The sequence below is a fragment of the Papaver somniferum genome, chromosome 4 (assembly GCF_003573695.1).
Source record: "Papaver somniferum cultivar HN1 chromosome 4, ASM357369v1, whole genome shotgun sequence".
NCBI lineage: Eukaryota > Viridiplantae > Streptophyta > Magnoliopsida > Ranunculales > Papaveraceae > Papaver > Papaver somniferum.
This window is the reverse complement of record NC_039361.1, coordinates 20,149,221-20,168,820: the sequence shown is the minus strand read 5'-3', so window position 1 is coordinate 20,168,820 and position 19,600 is coordinate 20,149,221. Positions and strand designations below refer to the sequence as shown.

The window sequence follows — 19,600 nt, the reverse complement described above, 5'->3', positions numbered from 1 at the left end:
TATAATAGATTTATACAAAAATATTATGGTGTACTCGGTACCCTCGTCATTTCAATAGGTACTTATGCTATTTGAAAGTAACTATATATTTCATAATTATATTTAAATCTCAACTCTTTTTCACCGTCACCGTAAAACTTAAGATTTCAAGATATTTTTAGTGAGGTATCCCCATTGGTTAAAAATAATAAATAAAAAGTCATGTTAATCATAAGAAACAACAAAATAACATTAATGCAACGTATGTTGGAGTTAAGATAAAATATAACTCGAGATTAACTATAATTAAAAAAAATAAAAATTTGACGTCTTTTAATAGTTGCTTCATCATGCAACATATATCAGAGTTATGATGAAATATAACTCCAGATTAACTATAATAAAAAAAATGAAAAATTTGACGTCCTTTACAGATCTCATAGTTGTTTCAGCCAAAGTAAAGTCTTTAACTAATATGCCTCTAACATCCTATTGATTTGCTTTGGATATATTTCAATCAAGGTAATGGAAATTTGTTTGCTTATTTGGGTTCTTCAAGAGAAAAGAAGAAATCAAGCAAATATCAACAATTAGGATAGCTTATTCTCTTTAAAAGGTTATATAGATGCCTAATAAATTCTAAGCAACATAAGTAGGAGTTATATGATTTCCTTGATCATTCGCAAGGATCTCAACACTGTCATGTTGTCATACACCAACACAAGAATATGTCGTACCAAAATATATCCGTTGCAACCCCTGCTATTCTTCTAGCCATTGTAATAAATATACTCAAACACAAACTTAAAAATGCTGCAAAGAAGAAACACTCAACTTGAAACTTGCTAGAAAAGATGTATGTACATGTAGGTTTTTGTGAGATTGAAACTAAAATACTATTGATGTTACCTTATAAAATCAGTTTGTGCGTCCAAGAAAATATGGAATCCTTTTCTAGTAGTCTTTCTTACCATTATAGATTTGTCAGATGTTATTTTTGTTTTATGCGCCCGAGCATGTTGTCTATTTTGGGATTAGGTTATGTTTTTGTTAAAAGAACAGAACCACATAGTATGCACTTTACATGATTGTACTTATATTTACCCTGAAAAATTATTCAATGGCGCTCAAGACACATTGTGCACCATATAGAAAAAAGTATCATGTTATAGAGAGTATGATAGTCGCCTTTATTTCTATTCCATTCCACATATGTAGAAGTATCAGAAGGAAGTAAATCTTGAGTTTTGCCGCCAAATTCCGATGCCATTATACCTACATCTGCACGAAGTATTTTTGTAAAGTTTTTTTGAATTTCTTTCACCATCACCTAACCATTGTCCCTTAGTGAAAAAGCGGGGGTCTAACAACACCACCGAATATTTCGCTTAGCAATCTGTATGGACTAACTCCAAAATACTTTGCTAGAGAATCAACTAGATAGTCAGACTCAATCTAGATAAAAGTATCTCAAGGAGTTAATATCTCTCTCTTGATTTGATTTTTACTCAAGCTAAAATCAATAGTGAGTCTTTATCAAATACAAGGAATAACTTGGACGGTACCAAAGACCAATGTACAAGGATCAATCAATATCAATCAACAACCAAAGGTTGGATTTCCAATTGATGATCACGAACGAAAACTTGTATTATTTCAATTATATAAAATATAATGCGGAAAAGAAATAACACAGACACCAGAAATTTTGTTAACGAGGAAACCGCAAATGCAGAAAAACCCCGGGACCTAGTCCAGACACTGTATTAAGCCGCTACAGACACTAGCCTACTCGAAGCTAACTTTGGACTGGACTATAGTTAAACCCCAATCAGTCTCCCACCGATCCAAGGTACAGTTGTACTCCTACGCCTCTGATCCCAGCAGGATACTACGCACTTGATTCCCTTAGCTGATCTCACCCACAACCAAGACTTGCTGCAACCCAAAATCACAGACTTGATAATAAAAAGATCTGTCTCACACAGAAAAGTCTATCAAAGGATAAATCTGTCTCCCACAGATAAACCCTAGGTTTTGTTCCGTATTAAGATATAAAATCAAGGTGAACAGGAACCAATTGATAATCCGGTCTTATATTCCCGAAGAACAGCATAGATTAATCAATCACCTCTCTACAATCCTTCTTGACTACACATGCGGTTTGTCGAGGAATCACAAATAGTGAGACGAAGATGTTTGTGACTTCTTTATCTTGCCTATCGGATAACTCCCATGATCTCAAGACAACCAATCGATTGTACTCGTACGATAGAAGATGCAAGATCAGATCACACAACTACGATAAAAGTAGTATCGCTCTAGCTTCACAATCCCAATGAAGTCTTTAAGTCGTTAACCTGGTTTTAGAGAAGAAAACCAAAGGTTAAAGGAGAATCGACTCTAGCGAGCGCACTAGTATCACATAGACGTGTGGGGATTAGTTTTGCACAATGCTAGATGTCTCCTTTATATAGCCTTCAAATCAGGGTTTTGCCTTAGGTACAAAGAAATCCTTATTCACCGTTAGATGAAAACCTGATTTAGATTCAATCTAATATTTCTCAACCGTTAGATCGAAAACTTAGCTTGTCCCACACACTTGAGATATACGTTTACTGGGTTTGTGAAAACCGTGCCCAAACGTGTACGTGTATGTTGGTTCAACATAATAACCCAGAAGTTTAACCAAATGAGCATTTCATATTAACCTTGTTCTTCTTCACCATAACTAGTTCAATTGACTAAAATGAACTAGTCAAAGAGTTGTTCAATTGCTACGAGGTCTTATGTAACTACACAAGACACAATTGAAACAGAAATGATTCGACTCGATTGAATCGACTCATGAACATTATAGCCACGGTTTGCATAAAGCATTCCTTAGTAATTTAATATTTCATGTTCAAAGCACATTTTTAAATCATGACCTCTTAAGTTCACAAACAAGTTCGCGGACTTAAGTTAATCGGTTGAGTTTTCCAAACTCAGCAGAAATTCTCGGAAAGAGAACTTCCGCCAGTTCGCGGACTTAGCACACAAACGAGTTTTGGAAAATCCAGCAGAAATTCTCGGTTGAGAACTTCCGACAGTTCGCGGACTGGGTCTGCAGACTGGGTTCGCGGACTTGGCAAGACAATTCCACAATCCTCCCGATTTCTCTTGATCAACAAAATTCGAAAACTTCGGTTCAAGGAATACATGGTTATGTAATCTAAACTCTCATTGAGACATTCTCAGAGGACGCTATGTAGTCGTTATTCACAGACCGATTCACGTCAGAGCAATTCTTAAAGTGATTGAAACTTTTCATAACTTTCGTCACTAGGTGAAGATAAACTTGATCAAAGCGAAACGCTTTACCAACACACGATTTTGAGATAAAAGATAAGCAATGAATGCTCAGCTCGAAATGTCAAATGTGTATGATCTAGTCTATATAGCATACGACTTTTGTCTTATAAGAAGTAGGATATAGAATAGATGGACTTTTGAGTGATAGATAAGTTCAAGTCTCCACATACCTTTTTGTTGATGAAGTTCCACGGTTCCTTGTATAGATCTTCGTCGTTGTATGATGAATCGCCATGAAGTCCTTGAGCTCAACTACACTTTTCTATCCTAGTCCGAGACTTAGCTATGTAGGCTAGAAATCAAGACTCATAGTTTTGATCACTAACATTAACAAACATGCTTGAGATAACAACGCATGCGAGGTCGACCGAGCTATGCTCTAACACTTAGACCTAGCATGCCATTTTCTGGACAGGTTGAGAGAAATAACTTTGTATTTATTAATTCTGAGAACCTCTTTTCAGCCAACTCATCCTGAGGTAAAGTGTTTATTATCTCTTTAAGACTGTCTATCAAATGTATGAGATTCTCCAACCTATCCACTTCAACTTGTAATAACCCAAGATCTTCTTTCCTTCCCTGATAAATTTTTGATGGGGGCGTTTTTCGATGGGGCATGGTGGACAAATGATATGTTGACATGTGTTTTTCATATTCTTTGATTCCAGCATATTATGTTTCCAAAAATATCAAAGAAACTTATTTTTGGAGAAAAAATTGATTATATTTTATCTTTGATATTTTTGGAAACATATTTTTTCAATTAATTTGAAACACACATGTTAACATATCATTTGTTCCCCAAACCCCCGTCATAAAACGCTCATATCAAAAATTTATCTCGATTTCTTAATGGAAAATTTCAATCCTTGCAAATTTTTGCCCAAATAAAACTTGGCCTTCCATAAAAAGTTAAATATGACCACTAAACTGACTTGGCACCAAACTGATGTAGGACCACTTAAAATAAGACCAAACCAAACTTCACCTAATCAAGTTACTATTAAAACTACAACTGTGTAATTTATGGACTTATAACTGCTACAAGAAATGCCTCACGTGCAGTTGAATTGCAAGGTCAGTTGCTATATCATTTAGCCACTGACATGTGGAAGTAGCTTGCAAAGAGAAGAGTGACGCATCAAGTTTGTTATGGATATGATTTTGACTACTTGGTGAGATTCTTTTTTTTTATAAGAAAAAATAGAAAAAGATAGATACAACCAATAAGCTCGAATATCGTATAAAATTAAAACAAAAACATCTAAAGTTCTGATTACGTATTGTTAATCCTTTCCAATTATAATGGATGGTGAACCCCGGTTTAGGCAGATGCACAAATTTGCAATTTAATAAACATGAAACATATTAAGATTATTTTTCATATATTTAAAGATATACGATTCTAACGTATGTTTTTAAAAAAAATAAATATTAACAAAACATATATCCAATTTGAATCAGTCAGTCAATTAAATAGATTTTTTGAAGACCCGAAAGTCAGTTAATCAAGTATTACTTTGATTGACAGAAAATAAATAGATAAGAAAACTACAAAGATGGTTAAAAAAGAAGGCATATTTCAATTAATATTATAAGGGGATTAATGAATGTGGTTACTCAATAAATAAGGTTTATATTGGTTAGTAACTCAATACAAGATCTCCAAATCCTATGTAAAATATAATTAATAAATAGGTATTATTCTATGCATCGGTGCATAAGCAACATGAAACTAATACGATTAATCCTCCTTCATCGATTAATGTTTTTCTTATTCATTTGTTGCATCCTCAACTACCCGAACTTCGTTAGCCACTGCAGTCATGGGTCCACCATTTGGCTCTTTACCTTTTTTTTCTTCACACTGTGGTTTCGATTTTTCTACAAAACCTACAGAAAGAGAACAAAAGATTGATTATTATCAGAACAATTTATTTATAACTAAAAGAAAAGAGAAAAAACTAACAACAAAATATAAAGAGATTTTTACCATGCCTTAGGTAAAAAAATGTGGCTATTAACACTTTTGGAACAACTATCTTTTTTGGTATCATTTATGTCTTTTTTGTTGTTGTTCTTTGTGTTTTCTGGCATTGTTTCGGCTACTTATATGAGTATATCTTTCATCGAAAATGGAACCATCTGTTGACGAGAAGCAACAAAAATGAGCCAATTGAGCACGACCAAATCGGATCTTATAAATGAAGATGTATATAAATAATATCAACCATGATATGAGAAACGTTTTCCTTAACAGCAAAGAAGGATGAGTGAACCAAAACTAAGTTATTCGGTCAGCCCATTTAATTTTAGGTTCAAGAACTCAAGATGTTAGCTTGGTGAATTCAAGAGAAAAAAAAATCTGTAGAAAATAGGTTGTAGTAATGAAGGTTCAAACTCTCGGACTTGTGAAGGATAATTTTTTAGACTTAATAGAAAATAAATATATACAAAAAATATTAACAATATGGGCAAGAGTACTGGGACTAAAGATTCGGCCGTTTTTTTTCATTTTCAAATGGTTCAGAAATTAATTCTAGCAATTATAGTTCAAAAACAAAACAAATATTAACTCTAGTTTATTGCCGAGATAGATTTTATAAAATATTACTTGTATTTCTTAAGCATGGCATATCAAAAATCCCTAGGACTAAGCATACTCCATCAAATGAAATCACAAGTAATTAATTTAAAATCTTAATTCAATTAAAATTAGTGCAAAAAGTAAATAAAAGAATTAATGAAATTACCACATGGATGAAATTCGACCTCCTCCGTCGTCCCAGTGTTGGGTTTAGCTCATCATGATAAAAACACGCTCAAAATATTTATTTATTGCTCAAAGGGTGTTTACAAGGATGAAAATGGAGATGAAATAATAAAACAGTGAATGTGCGACCCACAGAAAGCGTCCAAACTAAACGACACAGAAGAAGTGCTATTGTTACTGTAGCTCTAAGACCCACACCTACGACCCACGCCTGTGAGTCTGTTTCACTGTTGATAAACGACTGCTGGTGCAGGTCCGTTCTTCATGTTCTTCATCTTCATCACGAACAGCAGCAGCAACAGAGATAATTTGTGATTCTTCCTCTGCAGCTTCCTCTCTACTCCCAACTCTCCAAATCGATTCTTCACAACCCACAGTGATGCTCGAGCCATTCCACATCATCAGAACACGTCCATAACTCTCCATGACGCGTGATTATAATCCTCCAGTGCATGCTTGCCCTGTTTTGAACTCGAGAATCAAAACACGTATTCCAGCCAAATTTGATCGAAACCACCACCCAAACTTTGTTCCTTATGCCAAATCACATCTTTCTGCCAATTTTCAGCGATTGAATCGCACTCTAACCCATTCATTTTGACAATCAAAATTCTGCCAGTTGAAAACTTCATTTCCCGCCAAAAACACAAATTCAAATTGTTGAAGAAGGTGCCCCTTATCCAGAGTGCTGAGGTGCGAATATCAATTGGGGTGGAAATAGTAATTTTTCTGGGTTCCTACGGTACATTTCTCCGGGGTGTAAAACACTGGTTTTTGAGCCCATTTCGCCGCAAGGACTTATTTCTCTAAAATTTCCTACAAGAACACAAAATAACACAATAAGTACTTAATCGAGTCTAACAATACAGAAAATTGAGAACAAAATAGACACATAAATGCGTGTATCAGTTCGCGAACCCAACTTACAAAAGGCATCTTGAGAAATTTTTCTTGCCTAGATTCGCGAACTCAAGTTACGAAAAGACATTATGAGAAAAATTCTCTAACCTAGGTTCGTGAAATCTAAGTGACAAATTGAGTCTTGGTTTGAGTTTCTACTTGTTTCCTCGTACATCTTATTTTCTTTTTCTCCCAAAACTTTTTCATTGTTATGTTTTTTCCCTAGGTCCAATGATCTGTTTGGTTGTTTTCAATATCTTGAAAAAGTCTATTAAATGCTTTTTGAGTCTTTAAGTTCAATTTGTGTCGCAAGAGAATTTTTTATTTCTTCGAAAACCATTACTGTATGCTCTTGAATATCTTCATGATTAATTGGATACCACTTTCGAAGAGCTTCTCAAGTTATTAATGAAGGCAAAAGACCTTTCTTGTTTGTTTGAATTACTTGAAATTCAATTCGGACCCTAATCTCGCGACATCCTTTAAATTGAAAATTTAAATTTCAAGGAAATAATATTTGTCATTTATTTGGCTGCTTAAAGATCATAACAAAACTAATGATTTTTTTTTTTAATCTCATAAGTAGAGTACATAGGCTCAGCTTTTTTTCGATCAAATGTGGATCTGCACCCTCGATGAAGCTTCTACATATACATCATTAGCTCTATAACAACCCTTATTGTTCATGCTTGTAACTTAATTCTTAATACCGTTGTCCTAATGGACCATATCCTTTAGCCGAAAGCATGTTATATTTCATTGCTGGGATTTTAATTTCTTGGGTTGCTCCTTGTCAATACCCTTGTTTTGAAAAGACAAATTCAATAGGAATTTTACCTTTGCACTACTAGTGGAGGAAGTAATTTTATCCAATCCAGGAAGGACTTTAGTTGTTTTATTATTACGAAACTTATTCTCTCGCCAACACAAAACTTCCACAAACGCATAATTGTTTGATGCATCATTGTAACCTTTATTAGGCTTGCTCGTTATATCAGTCATAAAAGGTTCACTTTGTTGGATGACAAAACTGAAACCTATTGTTGTGTTTCGTTTCATTTTAATAGAGGACTAGTATGTCTACTTAACAATATTAGTAGTTTCAGCAACACCCCAGGTGGAAAATCTGGCAACATATTTATCAAACGCGCATGTGCTTATTTTCTGATAAACACATTTGCATCAGTCGCACCCCTTGAGTTTTTTCATTGAAAAACTTAACAATGTTAAGATGTTGATAAGGAGTAAAAAACATGTTGGATCTTATTCGGATAAACCTGGACAAAGTATACTAAAACCCGGTGGTACGTTAAATGAGCTTCTTTTAAAATTTCTTAAAATCCTGATCTGACTCATGTCTTATATGTTGGATTGCACCAAATACATAGATATTATTGTGTTTGCCTTCTCTGATACCAATTGAAATGATAGGGGTATCGATTACACCAGAATCTATTGGATATCAACCTATACAAACACACGTAATTCTATCAAAACAGTAATGGCCAAAGAATTACTTCAACAAGATGTAACTTGGTATATAGTCATAGTTCGAGACCGAACTAACTTTGGGATCGTATCAAGTAGATCAAATTATAAATACAATTACTTAAGTAAAACTATAACAATAATTATAATGTTGAAAGTAAAATAATGCCACGACACACAAGGAGGAAGTCCTAGCATAAAATCTCGTGACGTAATGCCATTTTGAATGCTCCCATAATTAAGAAGTTATACAAATTGATTACCGCATTCTAGGACCTCGTACAACTTTGAAAACCGAACTGTACTATGCCGCCACAAATACTAGCTTACTATCAGACTTTGGACTAGAATGTAGTTTAGGCCGAATTAGACCTCCAATAAATTCATCTGCAGTCGTGCTACTTACGTCTCTTGAACCTTGCAAGGCTCTATGCAGTTGATTCCCTTAGCTGATGTCCTTTACAGCCAAAGAGTTGCTTCAACCTAAGTGAAGACTTTTGATACCAATCTTCCTCTAACAAATAAGCCTATTTGATTTCCTTTTGATGATTCAATATAGGTTTGGAAATCTGTTTGTAATATACAAAGTCCAACAAACCTCACGAATCTGGAACACTTACACTAAGTTAATTGAGAAGAATGGATTATTTACTACCTCTCAAGAACAATCCAAACAAAGAGTTTAGATATCTATCTTGAGGAATTACAAAGTCTGAGACAAAGAGAAATTTGTGATTTCTATTTATCTCGTTTCTGATTGGAGATCACGATAACCTTAACGATCAACAAGAACAAGATCAGGATACAAGAACTATTAGGTAAAAGATAGTCTGGCCTGACTTCACGAATCCTTAAGTGAAGTCTTTAAGTGATAACCTGGAATACAGTTCACAAACAACCTAGGTTATAAAGGACGACTCTAACTTAGCAACTAGGACACAGAAGTGTCAAGAGTCTCTTTATTTACAAATTTCCAAAACTCTAGGTAGTTTTGATTTCAAGCTAAGATAACTTAGAACTTCAAGCAAAAACTTTCTTAGTTTAGATGAAACTCTTATTAGGAATTCATGTAAGCATGCGAGAAGTCCTCCTCGAAATTACACAGAAGAGTATACACTATGATACAGGTTTTGGAACCGTGTAAGGATGTAAGCTACAAAGAAACTGTTTCTTTATTGCTATTTTACGGCTCTGATTGCTATTTTCCCAGCCGTAATAGCTGATTTATGGTTGGGAAAATAAGAACTCTCAGCCGTAAACAATTTTAGAAACCCAAATTTAAACCTTTACTTCCTCAAATCTCACCTTTTAACCAATCAAAAGAAGAAATGAATTGTGGGTTTTTCGGTTGTTACTTGTTACCTTATAACGTTCATTTCTGGAGTACTAACGTCTATTTCAACTCCTTGATACACCAATTCTTGATTTTCAATGTCAACTACTACATTTGAAGATGATTCAGTTGAATCCACTTGATTCTGATGATTGATGGTCAGTTGAATCCACTTGATCTTACATAATTAAGTCCCTTATCCACATTTTGGACATTTTAATACCTTGATGTCCCAAATCTTCTTTGTTGTCCCAATAATTGATTTCATAAAAATCCCATCAACCTTTTTGGACTCTTAGTATTAATCCGACACAAAAATTATATGTATCTATGAATCCTAATGGTACAGTTCAACAGTTGTATCTAGCCTCATGATATATCTTATAGATTTCTCTCGGTGGATATATTCTTTTCATATTACAACCAATTACACATTATCCACCACCTAACCCGAGTCCATTGTTACACCATCACGCACATAATGTTTTCTTTCAAAAACAATACTTAGGCTGCTGCTCCACAAAAAAAAAAAAAAATTGAAAAATTGAAAGAAAGAATTAGTTTAGGCGCCAAAATAACAAATCCAAATGAAATTTCTGTCACCAAGGATCCTAAGTAGTGCTCAAAGTCATTACTCAAAAATTACATCCTCGGATCCGACTTTTATTAGAATAGTATCTTATTCCCTCCATATATCACAACAGTACCAATCACATTAAAAAAAACAGATTCAAATCTTAAATTAATGTTTCATTTCAAAATTTTCACCACCAAAAATTTTCATTCCAAAATTTCACACCTAAGATACGCACCTTAAAAAATTTGTGGGGCCCAAGTCGCGGGAAAGCAAAAAAAACCTCCAAAGTTTTAAACTTCCAAGTTCAAACAAACAAAAGACTTAAAAAGTGTGGACCCCACAAGTATTTCGAGTTAGTAGGTCCCGCCCAAAATGCCGTCAGAATCTGAATTCTCAATTTTGAGAGGGAAATTTAAAACAATTCAACAAATCGAAGTTTTAACAAAATATTTTGCCTTGTGCGCGAAAATTAAAAATTCTAAATTCTGAAATCATTTTAAGTTTCGAACTCTTTTCAGTGTCTCTAAATAGGGTCTCAATCTCCACCATTTCTCAATCCTCTCAAGCCCCTCTCTCAAATCTTCATCATCTTCTTCTCAATCCTCCCTTGCTCTCTCTTTCTCTCTAGAAATCTTTTCTGTTTCTTAACATCTAGAGAGATGACTTTCGAAGATCAAAGCAACAACACCATGATGGTTACAAGAGCAGGGAAGAAAAGAGCTGCAGTTCAGAATATCAGACCATCTGTATCTAAGAAAAGGGTTGTATTAGGCGATGTAACAAATCTGAAATGTTTTGAGTTTGGTAATGGAGGAGGAGAAGATTCAGATTCAGATTTTGATGAAGAGGAGTTTAAGAAACCTATTGTTCCTAGAGTTATCAATAGAAGGAAGAAGATTATGGGAAGGAAACCTGAAATCGATGATCCTCAGATGTGTGTTCCTTACGTATCTGATATCTATCAGTATCTTCATTCCATGGAGGTAATATAATTTTGGGGATCTTGATTCATTTTCGTTGATTTCATTTCTTCATTTTAGATCTGGGTTTTCAATTTTAATCTCATCTGATTTGATTTTAAGATTTGGGGATCTTGATTTAATTGTTGGGGTTTTGGAAATTTGGGTTTTGATTTGTAATTTGGGGATCTTGATTAGGGTTTTCTGTAAAGAGATTTTGTTAATCTATATGATTTCTGATCTGGGTTTTTGATTTTATTGTAGATTGAGAACAAAAGAAGGCCAAAACCAGATTACATTGAGAAAGTCCAAATAGATGTCACAGTGACCATGAGAGGGATCTTAGTGGATTGGTTAGTTGAAGTAGCTGAAGAATACAAGGTTGTATCTGAAACCCTTTACCTAGCTGTTTCATATCTTGATAGATATCTTTCATCGAAACCGATTCATCGTCACAAGCTTCAATTGCTTGGGGTTACTTGTATGTTCATTGCTTCGAAATATGAAGAGATTAGTCCACCAGATCTAGCTGATTTTTGTTACATAACTGATCATACCTACAGCAAAGAAGATATCATTAAGATGGAATCAGATATCCTTAATTCTCTTAACTTTGAAATGGGTAATCCAACTATTAAGTCATTTTTGGGTAGATATGCAATGGTTGCTCAAAAGAATGTTAAGTCCAAAAATGTGTTGGAGAATTTGGGTTGTTATCTTGCAGAGTTGAGTTTATTGGATTATGGATGTGTTAAGTTCTTGCCGTCAATGATTGCTGCATCAGTTGTATTTCTTTCAAGGTTTACGCTTCAGCCAAATGTGCATCCTTGGAGTGCAACTCTTCAAAGTTGTTCAGGTTATAGTGCTGCTGATCTGAAGGATTGTGTGCTAGCTCTTCAAGAGGTGCGGTTGAGTAAGAAATGTGGTGCTTTATCAGCAATTAGAGATAAATACAGACAAGGAAAGTTCAATTCCGTATCGAAATTGGTTTCTGTTGCAGAAATCCCTAAGTCTTGCTTTGAAGATGTGGAAGTAATTGAAGTATGAAATAGAAATGTTTTTCTTTGAGCAACACTGATAATGAGAAATAGTGGATTCTTTCATTTGCCTGCTATGGATGCTTGCCTTGCTTGGCTCAATAACACAAGGCTGCACGTGCTTGGAGGGTGCAGAGTTTAGATCTAGCGTTAGCAAACCACGTGCAGCCTTGTGTTATTGAGCTGGAGAATGGATATGACTGTCTAGGCCAAAGACGCTTGCTGCAACTCAGTTCAGAAGGCAAAATCAAGAATTGACATGTAGTTTGTTAATTCTTTTGTTTGTTGTGTAACATGTTGGTTACTTGGTTTAGCTTTGTTCTAACTTCTATGTAAACATGTTGGTAGCCACTTTTGCCAAAAACAGACTCTTCATTGAAAATGTAATTTGAAGAGATGAGGAAACAAATTTGTTGTGATCATCATTCGGAGAAATAAAATACGAACACGATTTTACTCAAGATTTGTATGGCGCAATCTAATGGCCCCTGGGGTCTGGCCTAGAATACTTCCTAACTCATATACTACCATTTCAAACAACACAAACATGGCTCCCTCATATACACTACCCATAGGAAGCAAATCTCTTCTAGTTGATGATACTGCTCGTTGGCTCAAATCATCTTTCTCTCCATTGTTAGCTACATCATCATTAGCCATGGTCTGTGCCGGAATAAACCCAATTGCAGTTGCATATTGAGTAGCTGATCCAGAATCAGGTTGAGCTGTGAATAGAAGTATGCGTGCACCGTTTGATTTTGCCACTCCACAAATGGCATCAACTGTAGAGAACCCACCAGGACCTGCAGAAGCGATGAGAAGGTCGGAGGAAGAGATCGGAGGTGTAGTCATGTCGCCGACGCAGTGAGCTGATATGCTGAGATGGCTGAGACGCATACAGAGTGCTTTCAGCATTAGTCCTTCTCGGCCTACCCCATGAACGAATACTCGGCCATTACGGTCTACAACAGCTGCTTTGATCTCCTCCACGGCAACTGAAAGGGCTGATGGTCGGCCATTGGAGGTGGCTGAAGTCGATGGTGGGGAGAAAACTGAACTGATCTGATTGCATATCTGTGTTGCCATGACTGACATGTAGTAAGAACTGTTTCTGTCTTGATCTGCCATCATACAACCCTGAAATGAGAATGGTGTGATTATGAAGCCAGAGGAAGGTGTGGGAGGATTCTCAATTCTTATCTTGTTTTCCAATTTTAAATATCTTGACATCATTGTCATGATTTAATCAATGGCCCATCCATAATTTTGTTTCTTTCCAGCCAAAGTGGATTTTCAAATTTCAAACTCTGGGTATAAACTTACATGCTTGTCGTCTTTGAGCAACCGACAGTGCTTTTTATGTTTTGGATACTTCTTTTTCTAAATCCAATAGCTGCCAAGTGCTAAGATCTAGCGAAACCTTAGGTCAGGAAGAGAGTGGTCCTTCTATACCTACATTTTCCAACTTGTAAATAGTCAATTCTGAGTTAGGAATTTTTAATAAAATAGAGCTGATACCACTTGATAAAGAGAGATCCGATTTCGCTCAAAATTTTTTATTTATCAAGCTGTAAAAATGTGAAAAATCTAATATAAAATTCTCTCAGGTACAAAAAATACAAATTTTAACCAAACTATGGCGCAACAATTTCAGCCATTTTTCCGCTCTTTTAATAACAAATACAAGTAATATTGGCAGCAGAAATGGCTTTCTCCTTCTCAGAGGTTGACACAAAGGCCAAAATGTAAGACCACCGCAAATCTTTTTAATCTTTTTGTATCGAGACCTTCTCTTAAGCTAAGGACCTGACACACCTGCACGGATTCTCAATCTTTCGGTTCTCTTACTTCTCTGCATCACTTCAACTAGCCAGTCTATCCCCTCTTTAACTCCCGTCCTGCAAATTCAGAACACGCATATAAGGTAAGGTTTGCTCGATGCCCAGTAAATGGAAGTTTGACTTAATAGACATTACTGGGTTTCTTTTCTGGTATGAAGACCCTTATGAAACCCTAAAGTGAGATGGTCGCCATTGGGATTGCGAGAAAGGTGAGAAAATATACAGACGTCACTAGGAATGCTCTGGGGTAACAGATGGAGGAGCTTGAACAGTAAGCATCAGACTCATGTTTCAGTGAAATCTCGCTACATAATGTTCTTACATGCTGCTAGCTACAGTATCCAAGTTCTAGGCTTACCCATCATGTGCGCAAACAGCTTCAAACATGTGCTGCCTCTCATCCAACTCTTTCAGATCTAAATACCTAGAGAGTTCATCAACACTGACAGCCCCTGCAAGATCCTGCGATCAAGATATACATCAATATGGGTCTTACATCTATCCTACATAAGAAGATGAGATAAAAAATAGGAAAAAAAGAATAGAGTTAAAGACCCAAAAATAGAGAAGGATAGATTCTTAGCAGACTGTCTTTCATATCCAACAATCATTAAGTGGCCTCTTAGTTTTGGATCCAAACAATCCTACTTCGCCCTCTGATTAAGAAACTGTACAATAACTACATATAATAATAAAAAAATAGAAAAGAAGAAACCAACCTGTTTGTTTGCTACTATCAGAAGAGGGGCCCCTTGTAAATCCTCATGCCGAAGTAATTTTTCTGGCAAGTGAAATCAAGATAATGAAGGATTAAAACGCTGGACGTAATTTAGTCCAATACAGCTAAAATAACATTATATGGAACATCACCAACCCAATGCAGATTTTGAATCTTCAAAGCGTGATGGGGAAGCAGCATCAATTACATATATTACAGCATGTGCCTCTTCAAAATACTTTTCCCAAATTGGTCGCAGGCCACTCTGTCAACAGAAAGTTAATTCACCAACATGAGATTTGTGAAGCCCTAGAAAGGAAACTCTTGCACTAGATATTAAGGTGTTGTAGACATTATGATACAGAGATTCTGCTAACAAAAAAATTTGAATGGCAAATTCTGCTAAAAAAAAAATAGACAATTGCAGCTTGAGTCTAGCAATCGAGACCTCAGAACTTGAAAACCGCATATACCTAAGACTGACAAAAGGTGGCAACTCTACTCTTTATCCATGTTTAGCACACCCTAGTAGACATCATGGAGTTTCGGAAGCAGTTCCAACTTCCAACTTGCACCAGATATACTGTAGCTGGATCTACTAAGAAATCCTACCCTAGATAAAAGAGAACTAAAAAAGATACAGATGCTCATTCTACATTTCTACCCACTTAAAAAATATATGAACTCTAGTAGAACTTATTATAGAAGCAGTTGAGACTTGAGACAGAACTAACCAACTCTAAGTCTTCCCTTCTCCAGACTTAAACTATGATCCATCGCCCAATTAAATAAGTTTCTATGCCCAAACTCTAAAAACCTACATGCAAGTGGATAGACGGGAGACCATATCATCCATCATTCATGTTACATGACGGATATTGCCAGGTAATTATTGAAAATGCTTGGAAAAAGAGACAGCAAGATATTAGGTGCAGGAGGCCTCTGACATACCTGACCTCCCAGGTCCCAGAAAACAAGCTTTGTATTTGATGCTTCAACCCGGCCAATGTTGAGACCAACTGTAGGAACAATTCGACCAGGGGGAAGGCCTTCCACGTTTGAATACAACGACTTCAATTTCTCTAATAAAGTCTGCAAACAGATTAAATATCATAGTAAAGACAGCTTCCCAGATTGACATTATTATATAAACACACTTATCAATAAACCATAAATATCGCGTTCATCACCTGCACCAATTCCTAACAGGCCCTTAAATACAATCACTGCCTAGCAAACAGCAACTTTAGTACTTCAAATTTGAAATGTCTGTCAAAATCCTAACTTTTACTCATAATTTTTACAGGGAAGAGAAAAAGTAGAGCAAGAACCAACATATGATAAGAGCTAAAAGTCTCACAGAAATTCACATCAAACAAACCGCACTTATTAGTTAACTATTGATACCATCTAATATATTGCACACCAACTTAGAATTATATGCTTGGATGAGTTTGAGACAAAGGTCCCACCATTGATATACTTAGTGGTACCGAGGCAAAATAAAGATGGTTGCTTGAGAAGCACATTCTTCCTGATAATCATGCTCCCCAGCATCCTAACTAAGTGTCCAACACGGTCTTTATGCGACAAGAGTGAGCTCTTCCAGCAGTATTGTGCATGTCCATCACACACAAACAGTAAAAGTGTAAAGTATGAACTAGCTTTGACGAGAGACTATAGTCGCTAAAATTTAAAACATGTCAAGCCATGGGGTATCATTGTTAGTAAGCATTCATCTGGCAATAGAAGTATCCACCCATTCACTGTTATATTAAGGTTTAGGATTAGTAGTACTAAAACCTACACACCTTATACATATCATTAATCTAAATTCCTCAAGAAAAATATACATGCTTAATGAAATGGAAACGAGAAATACCATCATAGAAAAATATAGATCTGGTTAGAAAAGAAAATCTTACAGTTTTCCCAGCTTTGTCGATTCCAAGAATAAGAACATGAAATTCCGTCTTACTGAACACGTACTTCCAGAGTCCATAAAACAGTGAGAACATTTTAACTTGTCTGTTCTTCTAACACGTTTCTTCCCCCACCTTAACTCTCAATAGTCATAAGAACCAATTTGGCATAACAATATTACCAGGCCAGAAGTTAAAAAACCTGCACATGGATAAGCAGGTGTCAACAATTCTGGAAGAAAACCCCCCTTCAAAACCAGTCCGAAACCCGAAAAATTTCATGACGTTCTACAACCATCGATTGGGTTTCGAAGTACAACAGGATTCATATATCATTCACCCTAGCACATACATAAACATCTAATAAAACTCATAGATGATCAGTAAGACTTGAGCTTTATGGATGTAATTAACACTCTATGGAAATCGGAAAGACTTGGTAAACCATGTAATTCAGTAGATGATATCAGACTTATCAAGATTTTCTCTTGAGAATGTAGTCATTTTGCTGTATATAAGAACCTCTAGATATTCTTCTTCAGTCCTTAATGTATATCATTCCAATTAAAGAAAGTTATATGAGGTCAAAACCAATTCATCTCCACCAAGTCTTGCGATTATTATTTCTGACAATATGGCTTATAATCAAACAAGTGAAGCTTTCTAAAGCTTTTACATTTTCCATAACCCTGCCGCTTCCCAGTATTATTGATCCTTTCCTAACATATTCAAGGTAAATCTTCTACATTTTCTACAAGTCAATTTCCTCTCCCACAAGCAGAAGCTAACATTGCATATAAATCAAAATTTCACTCTTTATACATGCATGAATGAGTTTTTCTAATTAGTCTAAAGCATCTAGTAATTTCGTACAATCGAAACTAAGAAAATTATTTCAGATCGATAAAATTGAAAAGTTAGAAAAATCAAATTAGGGATCAGATCAAATTACAAGGAGAGATCATAACAAAAGAAGAGAAACAGATTCATTACCTAGATATACAGCGTAGCTTCTTCTTCAAGTGCTCAAATTCAACGAAACCTCAGATTTTTGAAGAACACGGAAAATTTAGGTTTTGGTGTTAGAATTCCCAAAATTGTCACTCATAAGAAATTACAAATCAAAATCAGATTCTTTTCTCTCTCTGTGTAGAGTCTAGTCTTGTCTCGCCAGATCCCCTCGCGGCCATCGGCACTTTGTTTTACTACCCAAAATACCCTTCCAAATGCTCTCTACAGCTGAGGTGTAATCCAAAATGCTCTTTGGTCCAATTGGGGCAAAATAGGTAATGAGAAAAGTCGCTTAGTAGTACCTACGATAGGTTGAGGACAAGTTTGGCAAGTTTGCCGTTGTTAATGTTATGCTCCTAGAAGCCACTGAAATTGTCTGTCCAAACTAATTTCTGATTATTTTACTTCTAAAAGTCAGAAAATAACTTCTGGAATGGTACCCATACTGGCTATCGACGTAAATTTTCAAGATAACTCCTGGGAGCGAAAATTAACTTTTCGTGAAGCAAATTGTTCTTGCTTATGGCTTTTGAGAATGATTTTTGCTTTTGGTATCCAAATAAGATGTAAGCTTTTTTCATTACTACGGTATAAAAAAAACAAATAAACTAGCCTTCAATTATATGGAGTTTGGTAACTTCCCTAAAATCTCCATTAGCGGCCTTTCATTTTTCTGCAGTAAATGAGATATGTCACCTTGTTCTATTGGATTTAATTAATAACATTGTCTAGAGGCCTAGTTAAGCTTGCTTCTCAATCTGCTGGTCCATTCTGGACGTGCGTACCAAATTGTAAGCTTACGTTTGTTACTTGTTACCACACATATCTATGGCATGTTTGGATACCATTCCAGCTTCTTTTTGGTTGCCATTCCAGAAATTGCTTTTTCATTTCCAGAAGCGAAAAAGTCAGACGTTACACAATCTCAGAATGATTTCTAAAAGCAAAATAAATTAACTTTTTGTGAAACAAAGTATTTTGCTTCTTGCATCCAAACAAACTATCAGTCGTATAGTTTGTTGTTAACAATGGGAAACAAGTGATTGTAAGTACACAAAATGCAAAATATACCTATTTGTATTTTCGATTATGTGTAACACACACCAACTATATGGGATTATGGGTCACGATAATTTTATTTGATATACAATTATAAGTTCTTTTTAGGGATATTATTATCAATAGTATCTACTCATTCGTGACTGTGGGATGTTATTTTGTATATTTTTTTATTCTAAAACAAAAATAGTTGAGATATGGGAGGAAACTAATCAGGCATAGCTTTTATTGGAAAATCGCTGAAAGGATCATTTTTTTCTTTCGATTAATTCGAACCTTGTTTTCTTTCTCCCAAAAATAAAAGTTACAAGGAGGATCGATAAATTCACCTAAAAATTTCATGTTGTTTTATTATACCTTGTGACCGTATTATTTGAGAATTGCTTTGTATCTTTTTTGATTTATATTGTATCGAGTGGTGTTTGCAATTTTGGATCGTGTCAATTCTTGATTATAAGTCACAGTAATTTTATTTGACATGAAATAATAAATTCTTTTTGGAGACATTATGTCATCATAGCACCGTATTAATTTGATCTGAGAAGGCTATGAGAAAAAGAGTTATATCCGCAAAAGATACCAGTGATGAGTAGATTACTACCAGATGTCTTTTATTTATTTTTCTAAAATGAAAATAGTCAACCAATCC

The 19,600-nt window shown here is 35.2% G+C and overlaps 3 protein-coding genes across 4 annotated transcripts; 1 reads left to right on the top strand and 2 right to left on the bottom strand.

The window, feature by feature from the left end:
* Window positions 1–10,946: 10,946 nt before the first annotated feature.
* On the top strand, window positions 10,947–12,861 carry LOC113274877 (G2/mitotic-specific cyclin C13-1-like). 2 transcript variants are annotated; one of them, XR_003323299.1, is made up of 3 exons: window positions 10,947–11,387; window positions 11,628–12,486; window positions 12,568–12,861. XR_003323299.1 is itself a non-coding variant. In XM_026524291.1 (2 exons), exons 1-2 carry the CDS (start codon window positions 11,064–11,066, stop codon window positions 12,408–12,410), a joined length of 1,107 nt encoding a protein of 368 aa, XP_026380076.1. In that variant the 5' UTR covers window positions 10,947–11,063; the 3' UTR covers window positions 12,411–12,861. The 2 variants fall into 2 exon arrangements, 1 of the variants encoding a protein (XP_026380076.1); XM_026524291.1 differs by having other exon boundaries at window positions 11,628–12,861.
* LOC113274878 (3-hexulose-6-phosphate isomerase-like) lies at window positions 12,753–13,572 on the bottom strand. The gene has a single exon (XM_026524292.1). The coding sequence runs from the start codon at window positions 13,529–13,531 to the stop codon at window positions 12,854–12,856; it is 678 nt and encodes a 225-aa protein (XP_026380077.1). The 5' UTR covers window positions 13,532–13,572; the 3' UTR covers window positions 12,753–12,853.
* Window positions 13,573–13,940: 368 nt separating this feature from the next.
* LOC113274880 (ADP-ribosylation factor-related protein 1-like) lies at window positions 13,941–18,031 on the bottom strand. The gene is made up of 7 exons (XM_026524293.1): window positions 17,875–18,031; window positions 16,885–17,083; window positions 15,911–16,051; window positions 15,116–15,224; window positions 14,961–15,022; window positions 14,600–14,703; window positions 13,941–14,298 (listed from the first exon to the last, which is right to left on the bottom strand). The coding sequence occupies exons 2-7, from the start codon at window positions 16,975–16,977 to the stop codon at window positions 14,199–14,201; spliced, it is 609 nt and encodes a 202-aa protein (XP_026380078.1). The 5' UTR covers window positions 16,978–17,083; window positions 17,875–18,031; the 3' UTR covers window positions 13,941–14,198.
* Window positions 18,032–19,600: the final 1,569 nt, after the last annotated feature.

Coding starts and splice junctions, on each gene's coding strand:
- LOC113274880 (XM_026524293.1), bottom strand. CDS start 16,977: ATGTTCTCACTGTTTTATGGACTCTGGAAGTACGTGTTCAGTAAGACG. Junction 15,225..15,910: donor TCTGGGACCTGGGAGGTCAG/GTATGTCAGAGG, acceptor TTCTGTTGACAG/AGTGGCCTGCGACCAATTTG. Junction 14,299..14,599: donor GCTGTTTGCGCACATGATGG/GTAAGCCTAGAA, acceptor CTGAATTTGCAG/GACGGGAGTTAAAGAGGGGA.
- LOC113274877 (XM_026524291.1), top strand. CDS start 11,064: ATGACTTTCGAAGATCAAAGCAACAACACCATGATGGTTACAAGAGCA. Junction 11,388..11,627: donor AGTATCTTCATTCCATGGAG/GTAATATAATTT, acceptor ATTTTATTGTAG/ATTGAGAACAAAAGAAGGCC.
- LOC113274878 (XM_026524292.1), bottom strand. CDS start 13,531: ATGATGGCAGATCAAGACAGAAACAGTTCTTACTACATGTCAGTCATG.